Below are 27,911 nucleotides of genomic sequence, written 5' to 3'. Positions count from 1 at the left end.
ACGTTCCCACTTTAGTGAGATTCTGTAAGCCGAGTGCGCATGCGTTTCTCATTCTTTATTTTGCCATGGGTTCGTTGTTCTCTTCGCCGAAAGAAGACGTCAAGGGACGTGTAAGACTAGCAAGAACGTGTAGTGTAAACGAACAGCGATCGTCGCCTTCTAATGAACCGAAAACGAACTCCGAAAAGGATCTCATCCGCGATCGAGCGATTTACCGGGATGCTCGGGAAGTTAGGAAATGAGGAGGAAGTGGTTCGTTTTCTTTCTATACAAAAAGGATTTCGATCTGATCAGGTATGAAATGGTTGCGTTTTTCATCGCTGCGCACCACTGTATTCTACTTTTCGTTAGTACATCCACGACTTGTCATTATTTCACTATGTGGCGGGAAGAGAGTTTGAGACGGCGGAGGAAGCCAATGATTGGCTCAGTTATGCGATTGTGCAAAAGAATCAAGACATTGACATGAAATCATATCAAGTATGATTACGTTTTTTGGATTGGTATATTAATTGATGCGTGAATGCAGTATGAATTCTGCCCACTTCACTGTGCGTGCAAGTGGGGAAATATTTTTGGCGTTGAATGGCTTGTCATTCACGGTGCAAATATCAACGAGAAAGCCAAAGTATGACGTGGAATTGATTTCATATGGTTTCACTCATCACTCTTTTAGGAAGGACGTACGCCATATTCTTATGCCTGTGCAAGTTCCGTTGACACAATGAAAAAAGTGGTCTATCTCGAAGAGCATTGCAACATTTCTTCACAAGAGGCTATTGTAACAGAATTGATATGAACCCTTTTGCAAATTTATATAACTTTATAGCTTTGGGCAGCTGAAAATCAATTTTTATCATCTGGAAAAGCTAACGAGATTTTTCATCATCTTGTCAATAAAAAGGGATTGAGCGTCAACGCTATTGAAGAAGAGGTGATACGTGATGTGCTTTTGTTTCACTACATTGTGCAATAATTGTTATAGGTTGGGTTGACTCCTCTGCATCATGCCTGCATGAGTGGAAGCATATTTGGAATGAAATGGCTTTTGGAACACAACTCTGATATCAATAGCGTCGATAATGTTAGCAGATTTCACTTGTGATACTTTTATGCTTATTTCATCTTCAGTTTGACCAAACGCCTTTTATGTTTGCGTGTGGAAGTTCCATCAATCGTTCAACAAAAATTCGCTACTTGGTAGATAAAGGAGCCATCTGTCGAGCAAAAGATGACGTGAGATGTTGTTTATTTGCTACAAATTCAATCAACAAATCGCTGTCTTTTTTATTCAGAAAGGGAGGACGGCTTTGTTTCACGCCACCCACCCCTCAAAGTGTGAAGATGAAGTAAAAGATGCTCTTCGATATCTTGTCATTGAGAAAGGCATTGATATCAATTCCGTTGATAAGGTTGCATTCTTGCATTTTTTGTTTGTTAATCCTATTTTTAGGAGGGAAGGACACCCTTACTGTACGCATGTGATCAGTATCATCCTTCTTTCCTTGTCATTCAGCAACTAATTGAATTAGGAGCTGATGTCTCTGTCAGAAATAAGGTTAGTCAGAATTCTCATTTCTCAATCGTTCTCTATTCAAATCTCTGTAGAACAAACAAAATGCATTGCATATGGTTGCAGAAAGCTCGTCAAGCGTAAACGCATCAGTTATTGATCTATTGATTAAGAAGGGTGTTGACGTCACGTGTCAAGATCAGGTGACGTGATTTTCTTGTAAATTAGAGAGAATCTATAAACGTGTAATTAAGGACGGAAATACGCCTCATCAGGTGGCACTTGGTGCAACAAGAGCTCTCCTTCGACAGCATTACGTACGTCTTCATTTTGATTCAGTTCCATTATGTATCTATTTTATTAGGACGCCGCCCGGTTTTCCGTTCTTCAACGAGAAACGGTTCGTCCGGATTCAATTAAATTCTGCGTAGTTGGCAAAGAAATGGCGGGAAAAACGACGTACGTGAATTCTCTTCTTCGACTCAATCAACCCCCACCCAAAGAAAAGGATCGCACACCCGGGGTTGATATTCATAATTGTGAAAATAAGGAAATTGGCAAAGGATCGTGGTGGGATTTTGGTGCCCAACCCACATTCCACAGCGCGCATGGGCTCTTCTTTCAAAAGTCCAATACAATGTTCAATCTCATTCTTCCAATTCGAAAGGGAGACGAGATGACGTCAGAAAAGAGTCTTCTAGAAGAAGGCCAATTCTGGTGTGCGTTTGCCAAGGCTTCATTAAGAACGCTTCTGTCTCACGTGACGTCGCTAATTCCATTTATGATAATATTCAATTTAATCGGTTTTGAAGAAAAGGCGGGAATCGAAGTGAGTTTCCAGATGAAACGAGTCGCCAGAGAGCTTCAGAAACTATTTGGCAATACGTTCAATATTGAAATTGATCACGTGATCGAAATGGATTGCAGTAAGAGCACTTCGGTTCGCATGGACGACTGTCGTCAGAAACTCAAGAAAATTCGTGAAAAAATGCTAGAGGTAATAACTCAATAATCTAAAAATGACTTTTTGACACATTTTGGTTTTCACAGGCAGCAGATGGCATTCCAAAATTGTGCCACGAAATTGAGAAGCATCTCTCTATTCTGGACAAAAAGAGGAAACGTCCAATGGCCTATTTCCTGACGACTGAAGAATTTCAAAAGTGGATTTCTCAAGAGGTCAAACTCGTTCTAAACGAGGACGAGAAAAAAGTGGCTGTTGAGTATCTTGACTCGTCCGGATTAGTGAGTGATTACGATTAGTTTTGCACAGATTACTAATATGTTTATATAGATTATTAATCTTGGTCGTCGCATCTCTGTTCGACCTCAGTGGTTGTGTCATAATGTAATCGGTCCTCTTCTCGCTCCTCCCTGGTTTCCAGTCGCCATGCAGACGGGGAAATTGGGGAAGGCGTCAAAGAGCGACATTGAATCGGCTCTGACGGCATTTGAAGACGACCTCGTACACAAGGGCCGTCCATCTGCATTCGTTGTGAAGGCTGACGTTGCAATTGAAGTTCTTCGCTCTTTGGATCTGTGCATTGCGCTGGAAGACGCACCTGGAATGTATCAGATTCCCGCTCTTCTCGACGATTCTATTCCTCCTGCCGCCTGGGTTATAGACGCGACGCTGGACGTGTATCGTGGTCAACGATATGAATGTAATAAATCGGTCGACATCATCTCACCGTCGTCGTTCGTCATTCTTCAATGTCGTTGCTCTCGTCTGACGGACACAAGTGAAGAGCTTTGGAAGAACGGCATAAAGTTAGTGAGGATTTTCGGTAATAAAGTAATCGAGTGTCTCATTCAATTGGGAATAAAGAAGGGACGTCATTGCATTGACATCGTTTTTCGTTGGTCCAGCAAAGTCAGTTGCGAGGCCGAAACGAAGAAATTCTTCAATGAACTGAAATCGATGATCGCTGAAGCGTGCGATGAACGAAGTCCGGGAGTTATTCTCAATTGGTTCTATTTAGACAGTTCTCATCTTCAGCAACTCAACGAAGATCCTGCTATTTATTTGTCAAGTGAAGTCGATCAGAAAGTCAATGCGAAGGCTTTGGATCACCTCTTGTTTTCCGCTCGACCAGAAAGACGTCATCGTTCTTCCGTCAGAGATTTAGTGATTCTATCTGGTTTCACTTCAGGTATTCATTTTTTGGCGAGTATCTTTTCCTTCTAATAGTTGTTATTCAGGTACTTTTCCTCCTGACGATGCTCTGGTATCAGACGATCTGATCACAGCCTGCGCTCACGTCAAGGGTTCATTGTGGGAAGATCTTGGCTCCTCTCTACATATTGATGAAAATGATCTTCAATATGTTCGCGAACAAATTTGTCACGACTTTGCTCGTATGGTCAAAGTGTTGAAATTGTGGAACACTGCAAAATCACCTACAGTGGGTCAGCTTCTAGGATTGTTTGATCTGTTTGAAGTAAATCGAAGGGCAATCATGTCGAAATTTGAATTGCTGTGTGGCAGTAAGTAGATATCCTCTTTCTTATTTTGTTTGTGAATGGCTGTCTGTCTGGGACGTTGCATGTAAAATTTTTGTATGTTTCTGTAGGTGAGGCGAATGAAAAATCGGTGTGCTCAATGCAAGTTATTTAGCGCGCTTTGGCTCGTTTCGCTTCTTCGTGTTTTCTTTCGATTTTGATACAAGAGAGGGCGATGTTCAAGCGTAAATCGACGCGACGACAAGACGGAAGTACGCATCAGCAATGTGAGGCCTCATCGAGAGGAAACACGAGCCAAACACATCGGAATCCCACCTCCAGGAAGAAATCCCATTGGCTCAATCCGATTTCAACCAATCGAAAATCGCCGGAGTACAAGGCCGCTTCCAGGGAGGATGCGTAAGCTTCTCGCGGGGCCCCCCATTCGTGGAAAAAAATCGAAGCGCGTGCATTTCCGCGCAGACGCTCCTAGTTCCGGGCCGAATTTTCATCCGCGAGGGAACCCTACTCAAAGTCTGTCGCCGCGGTCCAAAGCCACGACACTTCTTCCTGACGTTTTGGTAAGAAAAGAGCGAGTGGGCGTGGCCCGATTATTTCTCTTTGAGAATGTCTTAATTAATTATAGGTTTATGGGCACGTGGTCATTACGCTCAGCAACACGTCTTTATCTTGGATCAGATGTCCGTCTCGTCTGAGTGTAATTTTCTGCCGCAGGCCTATTCCATAGATGAGAGTAAAATCGATAAGCATTTGGGTGGGAAAATATATAGAGTTATATTTATCTATTTATTGGGCTATTTATAGATACTGATAATGCTTTTCAAATTAATCACACCGATAAATCGTTTCACGTTTTCGCGCCGATTTTGAGCGACAAGAACAATTGGCTATCGAATTTGAAAAAAATTATGGCAAAAGTGCAAAAAGGCCAAGGTCAAGAATTAATTAAAACTCATAAATCTTCTTAATTAATTAATAATTTTAGAAAATGTCAACTTTTTACTCATGCTGTTTGGGTCCCGGACGGAAAAGTCACGGATGGCGAAAAGCGAAATTCTCAAAATTCAATAGAAAGGTAAACATACCTAAAAATCGATGATATTAATCTTTTTATTTTAGCATCACTGTCGTAATTGTGGCAAAGTCGTCTGCTCCACGTGTTCGAGTCACAAAGTTGATCTTGTTGTCTTCCAAAGCAAGACGCCGAAACCGGGTGACGAACGTCTTGAACGCGTCTGCAACGAATGCTACAACTCGCTCGAGAAAAAATCAACCAACACAAAAGGCAAGATAAATAAATAAATAAATAAAAAATAACAATTAACGCTTCTATTTTCTCTGTCTTATGTAGCAGAAGACGTTGCTTCTCCTAAATCGATTACAATCGTCGATGCGAGACCCATGGCTTCATCCAAGGTAGTCTCTAGTAATGATTGCATAGTTAGGGGGCATTGAGTGGGATTCTATTGCGATTTCGTTGCGTATGGACTTCTCGGCGAAACGTCATGGGAACCAAGTGCGTATTCAAAATAAATATATGCTTTTATTTTTATTCGTTCTTAGGTGGAGACGATTCCACGCGCTCCTCCGCGAAAGAAGAAGCAGGCGAAAGAGGAACAGGTAAGTGGGGGACAAATTATTGATTCAATAAGGAAATTAACGTTCTCAGGAGAACGACGCGAGGATTTGCGTCAAATGCGATAAGAAGGTTATTTTCGGATGTGGGATGACGTAGATTCGCTAATTTTGGAGTGTAGCTCAAAATCGGCGAATTCGGATTTCTCGACATAAATTGCTACTGCAAGGAACACTTCAAGGCAAATACGAAGAAATGCAAGAAGATAAACCAGCTGAAAAACCCGTCCCCAAACCGCGACCCCGAAAGGAAAAATCCGAAGGGGGAGACGAAAAAATGAGTACGTGCACTCGTAGTCAGTGTGTTTATTGTTTAGAGAAGTCGCGTTCCATCAGGCGTCCCGGCGATAGAATTGCTGATATGACATCACTCATCTCTAGAGCTTTTTTAGGATGGATGTACGCCATATTCTTATGCATGTGCAAGTTCCGTTGAAACAATGAAAAAAATGCTCTATCTCGAAGAACATGGCTACATTTTGTTACCATCTGATGTCGTAACAGAATTGATATCAACCGTCTCGCAAGAATAACTTTTGATTTATAGGCTTGGGGAGCTTAGAATCAATTTTTGTCATCTGACAAAGCAAACGAGATTTTTGATTATCGTTTTAATGAAAAGGAATCAGCGTAAATGCTATTAAAGAAAAGGTGATACCAGATGTGCTTTTGTTTGCTACATGTGCAATGTTTGTAATAGTATGGCGTCATGCCTGCGGGGGTGGAAGCATTTTTGGAATGAAATGGCTTTTGGAACACCGCGCTGATAACAATAGAGTCATTGACACGTATCCTCTTCTGGCGCTAAAAGTCAAGCTGAGTGGCAGACAAATCTCCCTGGTGCTCTGTTCACTCATGGCTGTCATGGTCGTCCGTTGCCGTTAAAGGTGATGACCACAGGGACGGCGAATTAAGAGAAAATTGCGATGCAAATCCTACAGGCTTTCGTATAGCGAAAAAAGGCTGTAAACGAGATCGACGACGCGAGACACTGGCAATTTAGGGCCCTGCGACTATGCATCATCTCTCAAGTGAAAAAAAACCTCCAAAATCGCGTCAGGCAGGTCTCGTTTGGAACTGGTAGTTCCAAAGTTAAACGTAGCCAGGACAAAGCGGACAAGCAACGCGAGAAACAGAAAGCGTTATGTCAAATGGGGACGTCGACAATCCAATTCTACGTGGAAGCGACGACGTCACTGCCACAACCGACATCGTCGCAGCGAGCCTCTACGATGCCATGGTTGCTAGAAGGCGGCAGCACCAAAGAAGGGACTCTGCGCAAAGCGATCCCAACCTAAACACGCCCAGAAGTGACCTTCGACGTCATCGTTGTTCGTCACCCGTGAATCTGGAGCCAAACCTTCATTCATCGACCTTATGTAAGTACTTCTTCGGTGAGCGTTCTCTGTACGCTGGCTATATGGCAGCAGCTGATTGAAGTAAAGCCAAAGGAAGTTGCACGAAGTGACTCATTGCATGACGTCACACCGACCTAACGTGTACGTACACAGGAAATAGCTCTCCAGTACATCACATCAATGGAGGAGACAAGGTCTTCCGCTCCGGAGTCGACTCATAACGCTGGGATTCTCTCTCGAATCTCTTCTTACCGTCCACTTATTCTCGTCGTCGCCTTCATCTCCCTCTTCCTCCAATGTTTACTCAACTCCTTCATCGTACCGACGATCGCCGCATTCCTTAACGAGACCGAGACGTCTATCCGCATAGGCGTCCTCCTCGCGACAAACTCCTTCGCAACGATCGTCGCCAATCCTTTCGTCGGCTACATTGTCTACCACGGCACAACGGGACCCCTACTCTTCGGCTTCTTCATCTTCGCCCTCGCCTCCTTTGTTTCCGCCTTCGCCAATCTCATCGTATCAAACGTCGGGAAAATGTACTACGTTCTCATCGCATCTCGCGCCGTCCAGGGCGTCGGCGAGTCTGCCGCCTTGACCGCTTCCCTCGCCGTCATCGCCGATCGCTATCCAGACCAGGAGGAGCGCGGCGCGGCGATGGGAAAGATTTTCACTGGAGCCGGACTGGGTCTCATTGTCGGCTACCCGTTTGGAGGCGCCTTTGCCAACGTGCCGGGCGGCGTCGACGCCGGCTGGAAGTATCCGTATATCATAACGGGATCCCTTGCAGTTTTAGCGTTAATTCTTTCCGCCCTTGTTCTCGTGGGCGGAAACAAATCGCCGCGTAAAAGCGACGAGAAGCCCACATCAATATGGGTCCTCATGAGAGATTCTTACATACTCGTCGGTTTTTTTGCGCTCGTGCTTACTGCTGCCTCTCTCTCCCTCACCGAACCCATACTGCCAACGTGGATGAAGAATAATTTTCACGATCCGGAGGCGACGCCGTCGAGGGTCAGCTACATTATGGCGGCTGTCTCACTTGCCTACGTCTTCGCCGCTCCGGCCGCCGGGAAGGTGCCGAGTAGGTGGTGGTGGCTCAGTGCTATGATAGGGATGATTCTCATTGCTGTTGGAATGGCGCTGCTGCCTCTAGTCGCTCTCTTTCACAAGTATAATCTCTATATTTCTCTTGTGCCTCTCGTCTTTATGGGAGTTGGAGTGGGCGCGGTTGACGCTGCCATGAGCCCCCTTCTCGGTATGGTTGCCGACGTTCGCTATACGTCCGTTTATGGAACTGTCTATTCGATTGTTTCAACGGCGTTCTGCGTCGGCTTTATTATCAGTCCGATATACGGTTCGGCTGTGGCGAGGTACGTTGACTTTGGGTGGGCCGCCTGGTCCGTTGCTGTTGCAACGTTTGTGTGTTCGCCTTTATGCTAATCTACATGAAAGACATTAAGAAGCGCGGAGGAAATAGTGGGAAGGAGACAGAGAACGAAGAAGTTAATGAAAAATCTCCTCTGCTTTAGCTAGTGTTGCTAAAGCAGTGTTGACTTTTCAGCTGGGTAGACGCCGGTGAAACTTTATTGGCAGCAGCTGACGCAAGGCAACTCTACTAGGCCAAACAACATAGAAGTAAGGGAAAGAAGAGCGTACAACATAATGGAAAGAAACATGCATTCAGACTAACACACCAATCTTACATACAGCACGCAATGCAGAGGCAACAACAACAGCAACAGCAACGAGTAGGCACATATGAAGGGTTTCCCATTAGAAGAAGAAGACACATGTTGTTATAATTAATTTGATCTGAGACCGGTAAGTCGGCTATCAAACCGCGTTTCCTGCTTCGGAGCAAATTTTCTGTACTCGCACGAGTCTCCCGCAATGCGCTCACGAAGGACGCGAACCGTTTCCTCAACCGTGAGCGAACTGCCCGGACATCGCGAAGCCAACACGTGATCGAAGAAGAAACGTAGAAGGAGAAAACGATCCATTTCGGCGACAACGACGGCGCGGAAGCCAGCGACGAATGCAGAAAAGGCATCGGTAAGCGTATGAGCGATAGGGTGCCCGTTTTTCGCGATAAAAAAGACGAATTCCTCCACCCGGACGTCACCGATCACGTTCGCCTCGTTCTTTTTGCTTAGATCTACACCTGCGAAGCGCTTTCCCATCGAGAACGTGCGCTCAAGTCCGAAGAAACCGTCCAAAAAGGTGCGCTTTTGTGTTATCCGAATAAATTAGCGTTTTTCTCCTGAATTTTGGCTCGCACGAACCGTTTAGCCACGCGGAGTTGTTATACTAGCCTATTACAGTAGATCTAGCGCGTTTATTTGGATATTCCCGATGTCGAGATTTTTAGCGTCCCTGATAGCACACGTTTTTGGTGATTTGGGTCATCTCTCCGATTCTCGATATTTTGTTATGAAATTGTTGGGATCAGTTGCCTTGTTGATTCTGTGGTACCAAATTGACCTCACGCTTTTAATTTTGGCTAATATTGGACATTTTATTGCGGGTATTGATATTGGCATATGGATCAGTTCCCTCCTCCACAGCGTTTCTACGTCCATGTACAGCAGCGAAGACTATAGAATTTCATTAGTATCGAATTTTGCTTTGATTTCTATTTTGAAGGCATCGATCAATCTGACGATATAGATGAAGAAAGAAGCAGAAGTCGACGAAGACGTCACCCTGGGGTGAAAGTCTCCCTCCTTGTGGGCTGGAGATTAATATGCGCCACCCTCCTTGGCGGCCGAAGGCTAATCCGCCGTTCCCCTGTGAACTTGGATTAAAGTCCACTGTGGGGACTGCAGTCTCAGTCCCACCGCTTGGCCTCCTGGCCAAGCGGCATCGCAGGACAACGACGACGGGAGGAGGACGAAGAAGAAACGAGAACACTTAATTTCAATTTTTTAATAATCGGGATATTTCAATAAAAATTTTTTGCCGTAATTGTACCTACTTTCACGAACACGCGAGTAGGGCGACACGTGAGACACAGCGTTTGCGGAAGGGACGCGCGCTCGCTCATGCTCCGGGAGTGGAGAGACATGCAACCGCGTGGAAAACGCGAAGCGTCAACGGAAGGCCCGCGCGCGCGCTCATGCGTCAGTTTCAGGTAACGCGACGCGTGGGATTCGCGCACTACACAGAAGGCTAACTGACATCTCTTGTCTCCATACCTGGAGACCAAGAGAACGACGCACCCAACTACACAGTACCATGCATTATAAAACACACGCGAAGTTCTCAATCTTGAGCTGTCTTCTTTCTTCATTCCTCGCCTGGCAATATCGTGCCAGTCAATAGAAAATGATAAAGTGACTGAAAATGCTCACCTTTGCAAATCGATGTCTCAGCTGAATTTGAATTCTTAGAATTGTGCTTTAAAAACAACATAAATGAATAATTAAATATAAAGACACCTGTAAAAATATATATTTAAAACAAAAAGCCGATGAACAAAATCAAAACCTGTGAAAAAATGAAAAACCTGCAAATAAATCAAAAACCTGCAAATAAAAAAACCTGTAAAAAATCAAAACCTGTGAATAAAATCAAAAATCTGCAAATAAAATCAAAAACCTGTAAAAAATCAAAACGTGTAAGTAGAATCAAAAACCTGCAAATAAAATCAATAACCTACTAGGCTACCCTGAAAAAAATAACATGATAAAGCCTAGATTACCTCATTAATCTATTGAGCTAAAATATGCCTATATTCTAATCACCCTAGATTACCTTATTAATCCATTGACCTAAAATATTCTAATCAACCTAGATTACCTCACAAGTCCATTGAAACATGGTCTAAAGCACGTGGCGGCTGCTAGCTAAACACGTGAAGGGAAGGAGCTACAAGCCTACTACTGAAACCGCCCTACCCTTCTAGCAGCCGCCAACTAAAACCTTAGTGCAAGGGAGAGGACCCGTGCAAACTAACGTAGTCGCTGTGATGATGCAAACCGAGCACGTAAAGAAGAGACCGCCATTACATTACGCCTAAGTGTTGTCCCGCTACACTCTCTGCAACGTACACCATTGGGCTTCGTGCGCTGCCACCGCTACCCGCCCCCACTCGCGAACCCCAACCCGCCCTCGATTAGACTTTTGGAAACCAGACCTAAAGGTTAGACTGTTGGAAATTTTTCTATGCTCGCGAGCCGCGGGCAGTAGCATCGCAGGCAGTCAGCGCCGTGTGTATGTTACAGGAAGCCCCGCCCCCAAGGTGCACGCCTACACCACTGGGGTCCCGAAGTGATTGCGAACCTGTTCGTCGCGTTGGCCTCGTGGCACTCTTTCGTCGCCGAACAAGAAAAAAAGGAGATGGAAATGATATAAAACGAAGCGCGGGCGCACGCGATGAGGGATCGCCTAAAGGCGAGTGGATTACGCGCGTCGTCGCGTCCCCGCGTCACTCGCCGCGCGAAAAACAGTCACGCCGACGCTCGTTCGACGCCGCGCGACGCTGCTCGACGCCGCTCGATGCCGCTCGACGCGCCGAGCGGACGCGACAACGCGTTGCGCGGGCGAAGCTGTAGATACGGGAAGCGTGCGCTTACCAATTTTCGTCGACAAAGTCCAATGCGAGTGGCATGCGCTTCACAGCTGCAATAGAGTCGCTGAGATGAGCGTTCGGTTCGGTTAGCTGGGCTTCGGACTTCTGTGTGCTTCGGAGAAAACACTTCAGACTATAACCCGAACACTAAACACCTTGCGACCAATGAGAAGAGCGCACGTGAGCGAGGACACAAGTATGCTCACGTGAAAAACTAGCAGATTAGTTAATTAATTAATTAAACATAGTTCAATCACATAGTTCAATCACGTTTTAGATTTACATACAAGTACAGTGTATCATCATATTTAAATCTTTGAGCTCTCGGGTGAAGTCATCGTCGTGGGTTTGAATGATACAGAAGCGTAGTTATATTTTTCCAAATCGTAGAACGATTGTGAGCGTATAATTTCGTTTTTCTTCTCGTTTTTTTATCGATGCGTTCTCTCCTTTCTAACGTACGTTACAGAATGCCGGAATCCACGATCACTCGTGCTAAAGGCTTTCGAAACGAAACTCAGCGTCGATATGCCGAAACAACGCGAGGTTTCGCACGTCGTTCTTCGCCGACTTTGAGAAATCGGCGGGGCTCCCTTTCGAGCAAGTAATTAGAACCATGCAGATGCCGCACGTGGGAGGCAAGACGGCGTAGGAGGTTGAGAGGGATGTGCAAAATAGCCCCTGCCGACACAATCGGTCTGGGGAGAGCGTACGTCTACGCCACTTTCGTGACTAGAGTATTCAACTTGAGACGCTCTTCTTCTTCTGCGCATACGATCCTCCGCATGCAGTTCGGCAAATAGCTGCCGATTTTCGCGACGCTTTTTGAGCGAATGTACCTTTCGTTGGCGCTGATCGAAGCCGCCCTCCCGTAGATGGCCAGGTATAGTGCGCGGCCGATTGAGCAGACTGTGTCGCTTTCTGCGTTGAAGATCTCTGTTGCCCAGTCGGAAGTCTTCGGATGCCAGCCGTGAACGCGGAAGACGGCGTGAAGGCGAGCAGAGCGTCGTCTTGAATTTAGAAAACTGCAACTTGATTGTCAGCCTAAACCTTTTCTATATAATCCACGCAACGGACTTCAAGCAAAGAGCAATTACTAAAAAAAGTGTGGCATATACCGTACAAGAAGAAGCGAAAAGCGGCAAAAGCAAACAAAGAGCATGCATGCATGCAGCAGCGGTGACAAGAAACACGAAAACAAACAGAAAAACAGAAAAACAGACTACTTGACGCCATTTCCTCTCCTCTCACAAAATGGAAGAAAACATTTCACTAACAATTTTCTGAATGCCTTCTGCCCCTTCCAAGGCAATATCTGCCTGTGCTTTAACGTACAATGAAGCAGGCTCGGAAGTAGAGTCATCCGACGGCATTCGAGCCTTCGAGGCATCTTCGTCGTTTATTAGCAGCACATAATCGACAAGTTCTTCGGAATGACGGCCGACGTAATCCGAAGCGTGGAGAAAAGCCTGCAGTTTGCTTTCTTCCATTCTCTTAGAATCTACTCCTTTCTTACAAAGAAGAATGCCCTTCAGTGCTTTCTCAACGGATTCGCGGCATTGATAACAGACAAGAGCAAAGTTCTTGGAAACTGTGTCATCTTTCTTGCGTTGCCTTTCATAGTGCTCTTGAGCAGCAAGCAAGTCAGCTTTAGCCTGTCTAATGAACATCGCTCCCCATCTTGGATCCGGCTTCAGATGCGGAGTAGGGGGAGGACAAGAACGCGAAAAAAAGGCCGGACCCGATCGCCTTCGGCGAGATTGAGATCGGAATTGGCCGGAAGTAGATTGAGGCTGAGGCGACGCTTCTTGTTCACGTGGACGACGGCGGGAACGTTTTGCGTAGCTATTCCACTCGTCGTAGAACGATGTATAAGAAAACGAAGTGTTACCCCCAGTCGTTTCACTTCGACTTTTGGCCGGAGGACCTTTCTCCACCTCGGCCTTTAAAAATATGAAGACATCTTTCGCGTCGGGTTCGTCGTTCTTGTCGGGATGCCACTGCAAGAACAACCGTTTTATTGCCCTCCGTTGGTCGTCTTTATTTTCGAGGGCCCAAATTTCGGACAGCAACGTTCGCACCTCGTCTTTTTTACCTTCCAAAGACAAGGCTTCCCGCTTCAAATGATCGGCGCTTTCTTCTTCGGTTAAAACTGCAACGTCTGTGCTCTCTTCAGCAGTTTCCCGCTCTTCAGTAAGTTCTGGAAGATTTGGCGCAGGACGATCTCTAAAAAATTTGAAAAGTTTCATACTGTCGGCTTCGATTGGTTCTCCTAGGCCAATAATAATCATATACTTAGGTCTTTGTCTGACTGATCCGGCTTTCGCCTTCACACTGCGTTCGTACACATAGTGAAATATTTTCGCGTAAATGTACGAGTCTTCGTCTTTTTCGTAAGCGACCCATTCGTCTACTTCAAACTTGAAGTTGAAATCGTATTTGATTTGCCGCTCGTGGCTAGAAAAAAGCCGTTTTCCGCACACGACTCTGCCAAGTCCACGACTCTCTGAAAAATTCTCTTCTTCGCATAATTCAAGAAATTCGATATTACGATCTTTCAAATAGACAGGAATTCCTTCGTACACCTCTAATGAAAGCATACCAACGATTACGCTGTCTTGTTTGAACGAAGTTTGCAGAACACGAAGAACGCAATCAGCAACTCTTTCCGAAAAAGTGCTGCCGGGCTTGGTCGCTGAGTTTAGAAAAGAATCTGTTATATAGAGTACAGTGGGACCTGGATCTTCTTCATTAACAGTAGACTTCAGGAAAATGTCTCTTTGTGACGGCTCGCCTATCTCTTCTTGACTGGAGAAAACAACCAGTGAAGTGCAAAATGAATGCAGGCATTCAACTTCAAACTTTTCCGCTAACGTCTGTAAGCCTTTCAGTAGAGTTGGAGGGAGTGATTCAGTCCTGTACTGGTGAACGTAAACGCTTTTAATGCCCTTGGCAAGCATTTCAGACTTTAGAAAATCTTCCAAACCGCCAGCCTCTTCAATGCGTTGCTCGTTAGACGATTTAACTATGCTTTCTTCTTTGATGCGTTCGCCGACAAGACTGGAAAGCATTCTAGGACGAATTTCCTTAGGAAGTAAATCAACGGTCTCTTCGTGAAGGGAAGACAATTTGCACTTCTGTAGGTCGACTAGGAAATGATAAGGCAAGCTGCCGATAACATTCTCGTGTCTGACATTTATGGCGCTACAACAGGGTCAAAATGAATGAATGAATAAATGAATGAATGAATGAATGAATGAATGAATGAATCGAACGAATGAATAGATGATTCGAACGAATGAATGATTCGAACGAATGAATGAATGATTCAAACGAATGAATGAATGAATGATTTGAACGAATGAAAGAATGAATGAATGAATGAATGAATGATACGAATGAATGATACGAATGAATAAATGATACAAACGAATGAATGAATGATACGAATGAATGAATGAATGAATGATACGAATGAATGATACGAACGAATGAATGAATGATACGAACGAATGAATGAATGATTCGAATGAATGATTCGAATGAATGATACGAATGAATGATACGAATGAATAAATGATACAAACGAATGAATGAATGATTCGAATGAATGAATGAATGAATGAATGAATGAATGAATGAATGAATCGAACGAATGAATAGATGATTCGAACGAATGAATGATTCGAACGAATGAATGAATGATTCAAACGAATGAATGATACGAACGAATGAATGATACGAACAAATGAATGAATGATTCGAATGAATGAATGAATGATTCGAATGAATGATACGAATGAATGATACAAATGAATGATACGAATGAATAAATGATACAAACGAATGAATGAATGATTTGAATGAATGAATGAATGAATGAATGATACAAATGAATGCAACTGAAAGTTGTCTTTATTGAAATTTTTGAAAGTATGTTTTTCAATTCGGAACACAATCACAGACTTTTAATGCCTAATTAGCAACAACCCTGACAGATTTAGAATGGTCTGTTTTTCAAATCCGAACACAATTACAGCCTTTAAAAGGAACAACCTGGTCATTTCGAAATAACGCAAAAAGATTTCAATGTACGCAACACAGCGCAGTGACAAAAAACGTTTAACAAGTTTGATTCAAATTTGGCCAAGGTGAGTGACGTTGACGAAGGCATGAACTAAACGTTCGACGTATGCCTCCGCATCTTCACCTTTTTTCTGAACGGGCAAGGTCAGCGTTAGGAAGCATATTGAACTCTGTGGGAAAATTGCTGAATGACTGAAATGCAACTTGGGCTTCAGCCTAAAGCCAGTAGGAGGAATTGCATTTGATCCGGTGAAAAATGTCAGGACATGGGACAGGCTGCAGTAGTGCTTTTCCTCTGAAAACGATAACCCGATTCTGGAGTTTAATATTGGAGAATAAATGTTCTTTTATACCTTCGCAGTCGTCTAGAAATCTTTGAAACAGCATGTACGCGTCTGTCTCTTGCTGCCATTTTTCTTCGTCTTCCTCCTTATCGGTGAAGGCAACTGTTGCAAACATTTTGAGGATACCCTCTAAATAAAGTTTCATAAAATCACTAATAACTTATTCATTCATTCATTCATTCATTCATTCATTCATTCATTCATTCATTCATTCATTCATTCATTCATTCATACAAATTATTCATTCATTCATTCATTCATTCATTCGTTCGTTTGTATCATTTATTCATTCGTATCATTCATTCGTATCATTCATTCATTCATTCGTATCAATCATTCCTATCATTCATTCATTCATTCATTCATTCATTCATTCATTCATTCGAATCATTCATTCATTCGAATCATTCATTTATTCATTCATTCATTCATTCATTCATTCATTCATTCATTCATTCGAATCATTCATTCATTCGAATCATTCATTTATTCATTCATTCATTCATTCATTCATTCATTCATTCATTCATTCATTCATTCATTCATTCATTCATTCATTCATTCATTCATTCATTTATTCATTCATTCATTCATTCATTCATTCATTCATTCATTCATTCATTCATTCATTTATTCATTCATTCATTCATTCATTCATTCATTCGTTCGAATCATTCATTCATTCATTCATTCATTCATACAAATCATTCATTCATTCATTCATTCATTCATTCATTCGAATCATTCATTCATTCATTCATTCATTCATTCATTCATTCATTTATTCATTCATTCATTTTTGACCCTGTTGTAGCGCCATAGACATTGTCTAGGAAAACCAGTTCGCTCGACAATTTTAGCTCATCTTCACGGGTAAGAAGATAGAGAGGCCGCAAAGAATCTACAGACACTTCTCGATCTTCTTTAAGACAAAGAAACAACTTTGCCGTAGCAAGAAGGGCGTTTTCGGTATCGTTGGGAGTAAGGCCGTTTTCTTTGCTATGACAAAATATGCTTTCAAGAGTACGGGCGTAGTGAAACGGTCTCGCTTCCGTGTCAGTGCCAAGAAATCGAAGAACATTGCTGTACGACGCATAATCAGCAGGCAAGGTAAACAGATGAGGAGAAATATCTTTCTCTAGTTTCAAGCCATAGACGTCCTAACGAAAAGGAGAATAGAATGGTCTGCTGGGATGAAAAACGCGACCATTTCATACCTGATCAGATCGAAATCCTTTTTCTGTAGAAAGAAAACGGCGCAATTCATCCTTATTTCTCTTCTTCTTGATTATCTTGACCAATCGATCGATCGTGGAACGAACAGACGAGATCCCTCTCTGCCTCTGCGCAAACAACAAGTCTTTGCCAATAACAGTTTTAGAAGAGCGAAATCGTTTCGGGAAATTCTACGGATTCTTTTCGCGAAAAAACGAATCTCATCTTAAAAGCGACAATCTTGCTGTTCGATCGCACTCTATTAATCGACCATTACTGCCTTACAAGCAGCGGTTCCACGTCTATCTTCGCTTTTTTCGCCGAAGAGAATATACTCATCACACATATGATGTGCGCATGCGCAACGTTTAATAATTTCGATGCCCGTATAGTATTGACCCAACGCGCCACGCCCTCATAATGTCAAGGAAAGGAATACAGAAGAAACGTCATCCCCTCTCAAATCTTGATTACTTTGAACACAATCCCTCAGCATCATCAATCGATGAGCCTTCTCGGACTTCTTTACCTCCAGTCGTTTTCGGAAGCGCAAATTTATCTCTATATGAGCTAAATCTGGTTTGCGCAGATCGCCATGACAACAGCTGCTGTGGTGAAGAAAACGACAAAATGTCTCATCTTTGAATTCTGGATCTTGATTGGCCTTCCAAAGTTCCGCTTTATAACCCTAGAATTCGTCCGCTAAAAGAAACAAAATTAAAAATGTACAAATGAATTGTTTAATTAATTAACCTTCGTTTGAATGTGAAAATGAACCAGTGATAAAATCGAGTACAGAGAGCTCAATAATCATATAAGGAAATAGAGATCGCCTTATAAGAGAACACGTATATTAAATATTTTTATTAATACTTAATTTTACCTGTCCGAAGACGTATAGTGTTCCAAGAACGCCTCCAAGTCTTCCTCCCAAAACGTGACTGTGAGAAAAATCAAGAGAGCGGAGAGACCAAGGCCTGCATTGCCCCTTAGAAAAAATTCAATTAATCAATTCAAATTATTTATTATTTATGTTTGATGTTTCTTACGACCATCCAACCGGATCTGAGGAAGATTACGACTCCAAATATGTTTAGAATGCATGATGTGAAAACGCCTGGAATTCAGATCTTAAATATGCATTTATGGCGTCGTGGCGTTTTCTCACCGTCCCACGTTCCGAAACGAATTGGTTCGCGTATGAAAAAGTTGGTTTTCCACCACGGTTTGTTCTTGTCCTGTGTATGGGGAAGCTTAGCGTGTGGGGGCGGGGCTCTCCTTCGATCTTACCTCGTGTAATAGCTCGCTATCTTCGTCGTCGATCGCTGTTACGCGAATTTGAGGCGACGATCTTCCGCTTGAGCGACGTTGCGACGCGGGCGTAGACTCGGGCGACGTAGAAATCGGCGGAAACGGTTCGAGTTCTAACGTTTCCGCCATGGGGACCCCGTTCGACAATTCTCGCTCTTTTACTGCGTTGATTGCAGGCTTTATAAAGCCATCTAGACAGGTTTAGATCTATCTATTAGTTTATGAGCCTTCTCGGACGTCTTTTACCTCGATTCGTCGCGTCTTGAGCTAATTCACTAGGATTTACGCACTTTTACGCCTCGAAAGCAAAGCGACCAATCTAAAGGTGCGTGAAACGAACGAGGAATCGTAGAAAAAAGGAGAAATCCTTACTTCCTCGCGGTGCTTCTTTATCCGGATCACGTGGTATTTCAAGATGTCTAAAATAAAAACTTAGCAACAAGTATAACAAAATTAAAAAAGCACCCAAACTGAAACATTGATATAATACAGCTATAGACGCGACTTGATTAATTAAAAAATCGCCTAATCAGCAAAATACCTGTAAAAATGTACATGTAATTACTTGAACACAGTTCTGCGTAGCTCTTCGTATTTCTTTTTAATATGAAATCGGTTCACACCAACAGCCTCAAAAGCCGCGATGAGCTGGCCTACGGTTCGTGGTTCCGCCGCGTTCCACGCTTCTAGCACCTTGCGCATGTGCACGGAGTTGCCGCCGTACGGTTTGCGAATGTCTTCAACTTCTTCGAGGCTGAGAAGAAGACAGCCGAGATCTTCCCATTTGGATCCTTTGAAGGCTGCACACGTTTTCATTAAATCCTCTGATACGAATTCCTCATCCGCCGGAAAGGTAACTGAATAAAAAAGAATTTTAGAAAAGACAATTTAGCCTTCCAGTTCAATACCAGGCAACGCCCCAACGTGTGGAACTGCGTCCTCCTAAGAGAAGCAAACCATTGAATAAAAACTAGAGCAATATACTCCTGACGATTCTACCTTTGTGGGATTGTCTTGCCTCGTCTCACCAGTACGAGGAGATACGATTCTCTTCCCCCTTCGAGAGGCTGACACCTAGAATCATGAATTCTACACAGAGAATCAATAATGCATTCCTTCCAAATACCTCCTCTTCAGTCAGTATAGACAAATTTCGGACGGAAGAATAATGGCCTTTCTCCGGACGAACTGAAAACAAGACGTGGTCAAAGGCGTGCTGGCTTATCTTCATTTCTACGTCAGTCATAGAATAGATTCCTGGGTCTTCGTCGATCTGTTTCAGATGCTTGCTGTCCAAGTAGAACCAGTTCAAAATAACTCCTGGGCTTCTCTCGTCGCACGCTCGCATTATCATGTCTTTAATTTCGACCAGGAACTCCTTCGCCACTTCCTCACAGGCTCTTTTGCTTGACCAACGAAGGATGACATCGATGCAACAGTGTCCTTTCTTTATTCCTAGCTCAATGCGACTTTCAACGACTTTGTCGTCGACAATTCTTATTAATTTGACGCCGTCTTTCCACGCCTCGCGACTCGTTGGTTTGGCCATGCGAGAGCAGCGAGATTGAAAGACGACGAATGACGACGGCGAGATGATATCGACGGAGAGAGAGCATTCGTATCGCTGGCCACGATACACGTCAAACATTGCGTCTTCGACCCAGGAGCCTTTAGGAATTGAATGCTGAAGTAGAGCGGGAATCTGGAACGTTCCGGGTGAGTTTTCCACCCGAATGCAAAGATCTAGACAGAGAAGAACCCAAATCGCTTCTTCAACTGTCACCGTATATAAAGATGGTGTTCCCCTCTTCTTGAGGTCGTCCTCAAATGCTCTCAAAGCCGACTCGATGTCTTTTAATGACACTTCGCCAGATTTCTCAGACGGCATGCCGAAAGGGAAGTAGGGCGGAGCGAGGAGTGGACCGACGACATTATGACACAACCAGAGCGGTCGAGGCAATAATAGCATGGAATTATAAGACTTTGATTACTTACTATTCCAGACGAGTCAAGATATTCAACGGAGACTTTTCTCTCGTCTTCATTTAAACGGATGCCGATGTCTTCGACAACCCACTTCACAAATTCTTCTGACGTCAAAAAATTGCGCAATGACGACTTTACTTCTTTTTCAGGAAGACATAGCTTCTGTTCAATGACATGACAAAGCTTTGGCACCTCATTGGCTTCCTGCATGTTAAAAAAACGTTTGAATTAATAATTTAGGCGATTAGGTGACTCAGTCTACCTCTAGCATATTTTCACGAATAGCTTTTATCTCTTCCCGGAAGTCGTTCATGCGAAGTGAATAGCTTTTACTGCAATCCATTTCGAAAACGTGTAAAATTTTAAACGTGTCATTGAAGTCTTTTTGGAGAATTTGTGCAACTCGTTTCAGTTGGAAACTTACTTCAATTCCCGTCTCCTCTTCAAAATCAATTAAATTGAAAATGATCAAAAGACGAAGACGTGACGTCATACGAGAGGAAAGCGTGCGAAGCGCCGCTTTCACAAACGCACACCAATAGCGCCCAATCTCAAGAAGAACGATTTCTGACGTCATCTGTTGCCCATCGCGAAAGCGAAGAACAAGAACGAAGATTGTATTGGATTGGCGGAAGAAGAGACCGTGTGCACTGTGGAATGTTGGTTGAGCACCAAAATCCCACGTCGATCCTTTGCCAACTCCTGAAATTTCACAATTGTGAATTTGCACACCTGGAGTGCGATCTTCTACTCTGGGAAGGGATTGATTGAGTTGAAGAAGAGAATTCACCAACGTCGTTTTTCCCGCCATTTCATTTCCAATCACGCACAATTTAATCGAATCCTGACGAACAATTTCTCGTCGAAGAACGGAAAATCGGGCAGCGTCCTATTAATTTAAATACATACGGAAACTGAATCAAAATGATGACATACGTAATGCTGTCGAAGGAGAGCTCTTGTTTCACCATCATGTGCCAACTCATAAGGCGTCTTTCCGTCCTGAAATTCACGATTATAAATTATTTTCAATTAGGAATAAAAACACGTCACCTGATCTTGACACGAGACGTCAACACCCTTCTTAATCAATAGATCAATAATTGATTTGTTTACCCTTCGATAGCTTTTTGCAACCATATGCAATGCATTTTGTTTGTTCTACAAAGATTTGAATAGAGAACGATTGAGAAATGAGAATTCTGACTAACCTTATTTCTGACAGAGACATCAGCTCCTAATTCAATTAGTTGCTGAATGACAAGAAAAGAAGGATGATAACATGCGTACAATAAGGGTGTCGTTCCCTTCTAAAAATAGGATTAACAAACAAAAATTCAAAATATCGTCAGAATGCGACCTCATCAACAGAATTGATATCAATGCCTTTCTCAATGACAAGATATCGAAGAACATCTTTCACGTCGTCATCTTCACACTTTGAGGAGTTATAGGTGGCATAAAACAAAGCCGTCCTCCCTTTCTGAATAAAAAAGACGGCGATTTGTTGATTGAATTTGTAGCAAATAAACAACATCTCACGTGATCTTTTGCTTGACAGTCCGCTCCTTTTTCACCCAAGTAGCGAACTTTCGCTAAACGATTGATGTCACTTTCACACGCGAACATAAAAGGCGTTCTGCCCTTCTGAAGATGAAATAAGAATAAAAGTATCACAAGTGAAATCTTCTAACCTTGTTGACGCTATTGATATCAACGCGGTGTTCCATGAGCCACTTTACTCCGGAAATGCTTCCATTGGAGCAGGCACGATGCAGAGGAGTGTCCCCATCCTATTACAAATATTGCACATGTAGCAAACAAAAGCACATCATGTATCACCTTTTCTTCAATAGCATTGACACTCAATCCTTTTTCATTAACAAGATAATTAAAAATCTCATTTGCTTTTTCAGATGAAGAAAATTGATTTTCAGCTCCCCAAACCTATAAATCAAAAGTTATTGTTGCGAGAGGGTTGATATCAATTCTGTTACAATATCAAATGGTGACAAAATGTAGCCATGTTCTTCGAGATAGACTATTTTCTTCATTGTGTCAACGAAACTTGCACAGGCAATAGAATATGGCGTACGTTCTCTCTAAACAAGAGTGATGAGTGAAAACATATGAAATCAATTGCAAGTCATACCCAGTCTTTCACGTTGATATTTGCACCGTGAGTGACGAGCCATTCAACGCCAAAAATATTTCCCCACTTGCACGCACAGTGAAGTGGGCGGAGTTCATACTGCATCCACGCATCAATTAATTTACCAATCCTAAACGTATTCATACCCCGTATTCTGATTCATTTTCAATGTCTTGATTCTTTTGCACAATCGCATAACAGAGCCATTCATCGGCTAATTCCGCCGAATCAAACTCTCTTCCCGCCACATAGTGAAGTAATGACAAGCCCAAGTCGAACTAACGAAAAGGAGAATAGAATGGTCTGCTGGGATGAAAAACGCGACCATTTCATACCTGATCAGATCGAAATCCTTTTTCTGTAGAAAGAAAACGGCGCAATTCATCCTCATTTCTCAAACTCTTGATTATCTTTGCCAATCGATCGATCGTGGAACGAACAGACGAGATCCCTCTCTGCTTCTGCGCAAACAACAAGTCTTTGCCAATAACAGTTTTAGAAGAGCGAAATCGTTTCGGGGAATTCTACGGATTCTTTTCGCGAAAAAACGAATCTCATCTTAAAAGCGACAATCTTGCTGTTCGATCGCACTCTATTAATCGACCATTACAGCCTTACAAGCAGCGGTTCCACGTCTATCTTCGCTTCTTTCGCCGAAGAGAATCTACTCATTACACATATGATGTGCGCATGCGCAACGTTTAATAATTTCGATGCCCGTATAGTATTGACCCAGCGCGCCACGCCCTAATAATGTCAAGGAAAGGAATACAGAAGAAACGTCATCCCCTCTCAAATCTTGAACACAATCCCTACGCATCATCAATCGATGAGCCTTCTCGGACTTCTTTACCTCGAGTCATCTTCGGAAGTGCGAATTTATCTCTATATGAGCTAAATCTGGTTTGCGCAGATCGCCATGACAACAGCTGCTGTGGTGAAGAAAACGACAAAATGTCTCATTTTTGAATTCTGGATCTTGATTGGCCTTCCAAAGTTCCGCTTTATAACCCTTGAATTCGTCCGCTAAAAGAAACAAAATTGAAAATGTACAAATAAATTGTTTAATTAATTAACCTTCGTTTGAATGTGAAAATGAACCCATGATAAAATCGAGAACAGAGAGCTCAATAATCATATAAGGAAATAGAGATCACCTTATAAGAGAACACGTATATTAAATATTTTTATTAATTCTTAAATTTTACCTGTCCGAAGACGTATAGTGTTCCCAGAACGCCCCAAGTCTGCCTCCCAAGACGTGAGAAAGAACGAAGTAGACGCCACCTGGACCAGCTTGAACTCGAGAACATAATCCGCTCACAGAGAACGTTGTTATAAGAGCCACGCCAACTGTCAAAAAGATCATTAGAGCGGAGAGACCAAGGCCAGCATTGCCCTTAGAAAAAATTCAATTAATAAATTCAATTATTTATCATTTATGTGTGATGTTTCTTACGACCATCCAACCGGATCTGAGGAAGATTACGACTCCAAATATGTTTAGGATGCATGATGTGAAAACGCCTGGAATTCAGATCTTAAATATGCATTTATGACGTCATGGCGTTTTCTCACCGTCTCACGTTCCGAAACGAATTGGTTCGCGTATGAAAAAGTTTGTTTTTCACCACGGTTTGTCCTTGTCCTGCGTATGAGGAAGCTTAGCGTGTGGGGGCGGGGCTCTCCTGCGATCTTACCTCGTGTAATTCGCGAAATAGCTCGCTATCTTCGTCGTCGATCACTGTTACGCGAATTTGAGGCTACGATCTTCCGCTTGAGCGACGTTGCGACGCCGGCGTCGACTCGGGCGACGTCGAAATCGGCGGAAACGGTTCGAGTTCTACCGTTTCCGCCATAGAAACGCCGTTCGACGGATTTCGCGCTTTCGCTGCTTCGATTAGTCGCTTCGTCGCTTCGTCGCGTCTTGAAAGGAGTCTTCCTTCGTCGCGTTGCTGGTTTATCGAGATCACATGGTATTGCGATATTGTTATCCGCCATCTTGGGTGTGGTTGATCATGCTTCAGTCGCGTGGCGATGTTGCATCATTTTTTCTAAGGATGCCGCCGGTCAAACCTGTATCGAAACCGGTTTAGAATTCTCACCTAATTCGTCAAACGAATGAGCGCACTGCATTTGACACCACGTGACACCGCGAACCAATGAGCGCTCTGGGGGAATGCGTGGGGCGCGCTATTCAAAATAGCGAGCGAGCGCACCGATTCTTCAGTTGCCGCTGAGGGTGGGTGCGGCGTGGAGCAATCTGCGTCTCATCCTTGAGAGGACTGGCTCGGAGGCTTTGGCAGAAGGCAAGGACGGATAGTTGGATTCTCAGCGTGGCCCACGGTTAATTCCGTGCCGGAGCCTGCAAGCAGGGCGACGGGGGGCTTCGGCCTCGGTCTACGCACTGGGCAGACGGATCGTTTGAGGTCTTATTGTCGTCAACAAGCACGAACCGCGTTAAGCTGAGTGGTTACGGCTTGGAGGGGGTGTTCACTACGGTCTGGTTGCCGGCACTTTTCTCACCCGAACGACGCGATTAGACCAACGATGATCCAGCCCAGGAGCCTTCGATTCCGCCATTGCACTGTCTTCATTGTCAACCTCTACAAACAGCAGTCAGCCTCTCTCCATTCCGCAAGGCCCGCTTCTTCCCAGGAAGACATAGCGAAGGCTTTGGTACCAGCGCACCGGGGTTTTGGTATTAGGGGCCGATCCTCATCCAGGTGGGTACTGAATGGAATGGCCGAGGACCCGCAACTCGCCCGACACTTTTTGGAAGGGGGTCTTCGCTTTGCGAGACTCACCTGGGCTACGACGCGTCCGAACCTCCCCGTGGTGTAGCCTGGGTAGCGCGAATACGGACGCAACAAAAAGGTACGTACATTGATTGATTTACAGTAGCTAATCTCTTTTTTTTCTAGGCGAAAACTCGTGCAGAAGGACAACGAAGATAGAGCGCGAAGAACGGGACGAATTCAAGATCTATTTATTCAGGTGCACGTTTTCTCGTTAGTTTAGCTCGTAGATTTCTCGTTATTTGCTCGAATAAATGTTTTTCGCGCGCGTTCATCCACGTGACCGTGAGAATTCTTCGCAATTTCGAGTCGATCGTCGCCGATACGCCTTCGTTCGTCGTCTCAGCGTCATTTCTGCGTGTCGCTGCACCGATTCGAGACGATAGAACGTCGCAATCGCGTCGATAAGCAGCCATTTCGTCTCCGCGAAGAAAGGCGATCTCTTCGAAGTCCCGTCGCAAGCGGAAACCGACAAACAATGTCAGGTGGACTACGAACGTCAACGAAAAACCACAACCCCGTTGAATATTCGCTCGAAAACGCGCGTCGCGACACCCAGATGGACACAAATTCCACAAACACCTTTTACCGCCCCTATTTCCGGTTTTATGATTAACAAAATATTTACAAAAGAAAAAACTAGAAGCTTTTCGACGACGAGCAATTAAAGAGTAATGCATTTCCACTTAGGCAGAATCAACTAAAAGCGTGCAAAAGACAATGAGAAAAAATCCCCAGACAGTTAACTTAGGAACTCGAGCCCCGGAAGGAGATGAAGGAGCAAAAGTAGTCGAAGCCAAAGTCGTAGACTCAATATGAGCAGTACTATGTATTGAAGTCTCGGTCGATGGCTTCGATGACGTCCACGGCGTCGCCACGATCGCCGTCGACGGAATAACGGTAAACGAAGGTGGATAATTTTTCGAATTAAATTTCCCGTGCACTGCCATATAATATTCGCCCTGTTGCTCCAAATCGACTACGATGGGATCGATGAGGGTTTGGAGTCGATGATAGTCGCTCTCGTTGCGTACGAGACCGCAGGCGAAAACCTGAACAATTGCACATAGAAAAATCTATTGTGGTGAATACTCGTACTTTGACTTCGTATCTTCCCGGAGTAACGTAGGCTTTTACGCCTCCAGGACGAACGCAATGACCTAAATACATGAACCTGTGTGGCGGCGATAGACGGTAGATTAAAACGTCGATCGCATCGGACGACTGGAGTGCGTTGTAGAGAATATAATAGTTGTTTTGACTGAGGGTCGAGTCGACGTTTTCGACGTGGAACAAAAAGTCGATTCCGTCTGCCGATTCCGTGGGATCGGCAATGACGACGCTTCGACATTTCGCCGGTAGAGGCCTAGGGAATTTGCTCGTGACGTTTCGAACGTCGGGACCGGCGATAACAGCTAGAAAAAAGAAAAAAAACGAAGTCGAGAGTGTGAAGCGCGCGCGCGCGTCGCGGGTGGAGCGCCCTACCTCCGTTTTTATTTACGAGCGCCACTTGGACGCTGTCGTTCATGTCGACGCGGAATAGTGCGATTGCGTGATCGCCGTAGCTTAGAGCGGCGAATCGGTGCCCGGAGAAGACGACCTGGGCACGGTATTTCCAACAGGGGTAGAGATTTAGCACGAACAATGACAAAAAGTGAAGTGACAGTGAGAAAAACAATGCCCCGGACTGCCCACGTCGAATCGCAGCCAAACATCAATGCTACAGCCTCACCCAATCCAATTCCATATAAGGAAATGGATATCGCCTTATAAGAGAGAATATTTATATTGATTATTTTTATTGATTTTTTCTTTTAGCTGTCCGAAGTCGTATAGTGTTCCCAGAACGCCTCCAAGTCTTCCTCCCAAGACGTGAGAAAGAACGAAGTAGACGCCACCTGGACCCACTTGAACTCGAGAACATAATCTGCTCACAGAGAACGTTGTTATAAGAGCGACTTCCACTGTGAGAAAGATCATGAGAGCGGAGAGACCAAGGCCAGCATTGCCCTTAGAAAAAATCCAATTAATAAATTCAATTATTTATTATTTGTGTGTGAGGTTTCTTACGACCATCCAACCGGATCTGAGGAAGATTACGACTCCAAATATGTTTAGTATGCATTATGTGAAAACGCCTGGAATAATATGCATTTATGACGTCGTGGCGTTTTCTCACCGTCCCACGTTCCGAAACGAATTGGTTCGCGTATGAAAAAGTTTGTTTTCCACCACGGTTTGTCCTTGTCCTGTGTATGGGGAAGCTTAGCGTGTGGGGGCGGGGCTCTCCATCGATCTTACCTCGTGTAATTCGCGAAATAGCTCGCTATCTTCGTCGTCGATCGCTGTTACGCGAATTTGAGGCGACCATCTTCCGCTTGAGCGACGTTGCGACGCCGGCGTAGACTCGGGCGACGTAGAAATCGGCGGAAACGGTTCGAGTTCTAACGTTTCCGCCATGGGGACCCCGTTTGACA

At 44.0% G+C, this 27,911-nt stretch overlaps 5 protein-coding genes across 12 annotated transcripts; 2 read left to right on the top strand and 3 right to left on the bottom strand.

Annotated features, from left to right (window-relative positions):
* Positions 1-88: 88 nt before the first annotated feature.
* LOC136193530 (death-associated protein kinase 1-like) lies at positions 89-4,533 on the top strand. 3 transcript variants are annotated; one of them, XM_065982436.1, is made up of 17 exons: positions 89-294; positions 352-480; positions 530-628; positions 677-781; positions 830-934; positions 986-1,084; positions 1,132-1,236; positions 1,296-1,412; positions 1,454-1,558; positions 1,609-1,716; positions 1,768-1,830; positions 1,878-2,510; positions 2,564-2,758; positions 2,808-3,666; positions 3,716-4,000; positions 4,087-4,375; positions 4,439-4,533. In XM_065982436.1, exons 1-16 carry the CDS (start codon positions 163-165, stop codon positions 4,128-4,130), a joined length of 3,183 nt encoding a protein of 1,060 aa, XP_065838508.1. In that variant the 5' UTR covers positions 89-162; the 3' UTR covers positions 4,131-4,375; positions 4,439-4,533. The 3 variants fall into 3 exon arrangements, with proteins under 3 accessions (XP_065838508.1, XP_065838509.1, XP_065838510.1); XM_065982437.1 differs by having other exon boundaries at positions 4,449-4,523; XM_065982438.1 differs by lacking the exon at positions 4,439-4,533 and having other exon boundaries at positions 90-294; positions 3,716-4,130.
* A 252-nt stretch (positions 4,534-4,785) lies between these two features.
* Positions 4,786-9,936, top strand: LOC136193531 (chromaffin granule amine transporter-like). 6 transcript variants are annotated; one of them, XM_065982441.1, is made up of 12 exons: positions 4,786-4,909; positions 4,962-5,051; positions 5,096-5,261; positions 5,328-5,492; positions 5,540-5,596; positions 5,646-5,684; positions 5,734-5,892; positions 5,948-6,105; positions 6,159-6,262; positions 6,312-9,024; positions 9,126-9,192; positions 9,616-9,936. In XM_065982441.1, the coding sequence occupies exon 10, from the start codon at positions 7,150-7,152 to the stop codon at positions 8,410-8,412; it is 1,263 nt and encodes a 420-aa protein (XP_065838513.1). In that variant the 5' UTR covers positions 4,786-4,909; positions 4,962-5,051; positions 5,096-5,261; positions 5,328-5,492; positions 5,540-5,596; positions 5,646-5,684; positions 5,734-5,892; positions 5,948-6,105; positions 6,159-6,262; positions 6,312-7,149; the 3' UTR covers positions 8,413-9,024; positions 9,126-9,192; positions 9,616-9,936. The 6 variants fall into 6 exon arrangements, with proteins under 6 accessions (XP_065838513.1, XP_065838515.1, XP_065838514.1 ...); XM_065982443.1 differs by having other exon boundaries at positions 9,341-9,936; XM_065982442.1 differs by lacking the exon at positions 9,616-9,936 and having other exon boundaries at positions 6,312-6,498; positions 6,553-9,024; positions 9,126-9,326.
* A 6,865-nt stretch (positions 9,937-16,801) lies between these two features.
* Positions 16,802-18,896, bottom strand: LOC136193606 (solute carrier family 12 member 8-like). The gene is made up of 10 exons (XM_065982523.1): positions 18,871-18,896; positions 18,745-18,817; positions 18,478-18,689; positions 18,356-18,425; positions 18,237-18,304; positions 18,071-18,175; positions 17,941-18,020; positions 17,473-17,889; positions 17,190-17,315; positions 16,802-17,132 (listed from the first exon to the last, which is right to left on the bottom strand). The coding sequence occupies exons 3-7, from the start codon at positions 18,625-18,627 to the stop codon at positions 17,991-17,993; spliced, it is 423 nt and encodes a 140-aa protein (XP_065838595.1). The 5' UTR covers positions 18,628-18,689; positions 18,745-18,817; positions 18,871-18,896; the 3' UTR covers positions 16,802-17,132; positions 17,190-17,315; positions 17,473-17,889; positions 17,941-17,990.
* A 20-nt stretch (positions 18,897-18,916) lies between these two features.
* LOC136193605 (death-associated protein kinase 1-like) lies at positions 18,917-23,336 on the bottom strand. The gene is made up of 17 exons (XM_065982522.1): positions 23,255-23,336; positions 22,972-23,097; positions 22,783-22,914; positions 22,637-22,735; positions 22,482-22,586; positions 22,327-22,431; positions 22,179-22,277; positions 22,027-22,131; positions 21,845-21,967; positions 21,696-21,794; positions 21,538-21,645; positions 21,421-21,486; positions 20,747-21,373; positions 19,625-20,688; positions 19,498-19,572; positions 19,407-19,440; positions 18,917-19,355 (listed from the first exon to the last, which is right to left on the bottom strand). Exons 1-14 carry the CDS (start codon positions 23,306-23,308, stop codon positions 20,353-20,355), a joined length of 2,184 nt encoding a protein of 727 aa, XP_065838594.1. The 5' UTR covers positions 23,309-23,336; the 3' UTR covers positions 18,917-19,355; positions 19,407-19,440; positions 19,498-19,572; positions 19,625-20,352.
* Positions 23,337-26,037: 2,701 nt separating this feature from the next.
* On the bottom strand, positions 26,038-27,576 carry LOC136193480 (uncharacterized). Its single transcript, XM_065982390.1, has 4 exons — positions 27,505-27,576; positions 26,920-27,444; positions 26,533-26,849; positions 26,038-26,486 (listed from the first exon to the last, which is right to left on the bottom strand). Exons 2-4 carry the CDS (start codon positions 26,960-26,962, stop codon positions 26,121-26,123), a joined length of 726 nt encoding a protein of 241 aa, XP_065838462.1. The 5' UTR covers positions 26,963-27,444; positions 27,505-27,576; the 3' UTR covers positions 26,038-26,120.
* Positions 27,577-27,911: the final 335 nt, after the last annotated feature.

The sequence above is a fragment of the Oscarella lobularis genome, chromosome 12, assembly GCF_947507565.1.
Source record: "Oscarella lobularis chromosome 12, ooOscLobu1.1, whole genome shotgun sequence".
Lineage (NCBI taxonomy): Eukaryota > Metazoa > Porifera > Homoscleromorpha > Homosclerophorida > Oscarellidae > Oscarella > Oscarella lobularis.
Note: the sequence above shows the minus strand (reverse complement) of the source record. Positions and strands in the feature narration are given on the sequence as shown.

Excerpts from the sequence above, each read along its gene's own strand:
- LOC136193531 (XM_065982441.1), top strand. The coding sequence starts at position 7,150 with ATGGAGGAGACAAGGTCTTCCGCTCCGGAGTCGACTCATAACGCTGGG.
- LOC136193606 (XM_065982523.1), bottom strand. The coding sequence starts at position 18,627 with ATGGCGGAAACGTTAGAACTCGAACCGTTTCCGCCGATTTCTACGTCG. Across the intron at positions 18,426-18,477 it reads ATAGCGAGCTATTACACGAG|GACAAGAACAAACCGTGGTG; the intron begins GTAAGATCGAAG and ends CCCCATACACAG. Across the intron at positions 18,305-18,355 it reads TCGTTTCGGAACGTGGGACG|GCGTTTTCACATCATGCATT; the intron begins GTGAGAAAACGC and ends TCTGAATTCCAG.
- LOC136193480 (XM_065982390.1), bottom strand. The coding sequence starts at position 26,962 with ATGAACGACAGCGTCCAAGTGGCGCTCGTAAATAAAAACGGAG. Across the intron at positions 26,850-26,919 it reads GCTCGTAAATAAAAACGGAG|CTGTTATCGCCGGTCCCGAC; the intron begins GTAGGGCGCTCC and ends TCTTTTTTCTAG. Across the intron at positions 26,487-26,532 it reads CGGGAAGATACGAAGTCAAA|GTTTTCGCCTGCGGTCTCGT; the intron begins GTACGAGTATTC and ends GCAATTGTTCAG.
- LOC136193605 (XM_065982522.1), bottom strand. The coding sequence starts at position 23,308 with ATGAGTAGATTCTCTTCGGCGAAAGAAGCGAAGATAGACGTGGAACCG. Across the intron at positions 22,736-22,782 it reads AAAATGAATCAGAATACGGG|TATGAACTCCGCCCACTTCA; the intron begins GTATGAATACGT and ends GCGTGGATGCAG. Across the intron at positions 22,432-22,481 it reads TTTTGTCACCATTTGATATT|GTTTGGGGAGCTGAAAATCA; the intron begins GTAACAGAATTG and ends TTTGATTTATAG.
- LOC136193530 (XM_065982436.1), top strand. The coding sequence starts at position 163 with ATGAACCGAAAACGAACTCCGAAAAGGATCTCATCCGCGATCGAGCGA. Across the intron at positions 481-529 it reads TTGACATGAAATCATATCAA|TATGAATTCTGCCCACTTCA; the intron begins GTATGATTACGT and ends GCGTGAATGCAG. Across the intron at positions 4,001-4,086 it reads ATTTGAATTGCTGTGTGGCA|GTGAGGCGAATGAAAAATCG; the intron begins GTAAGTAGATAT and ends ATGTTTCTGTAG.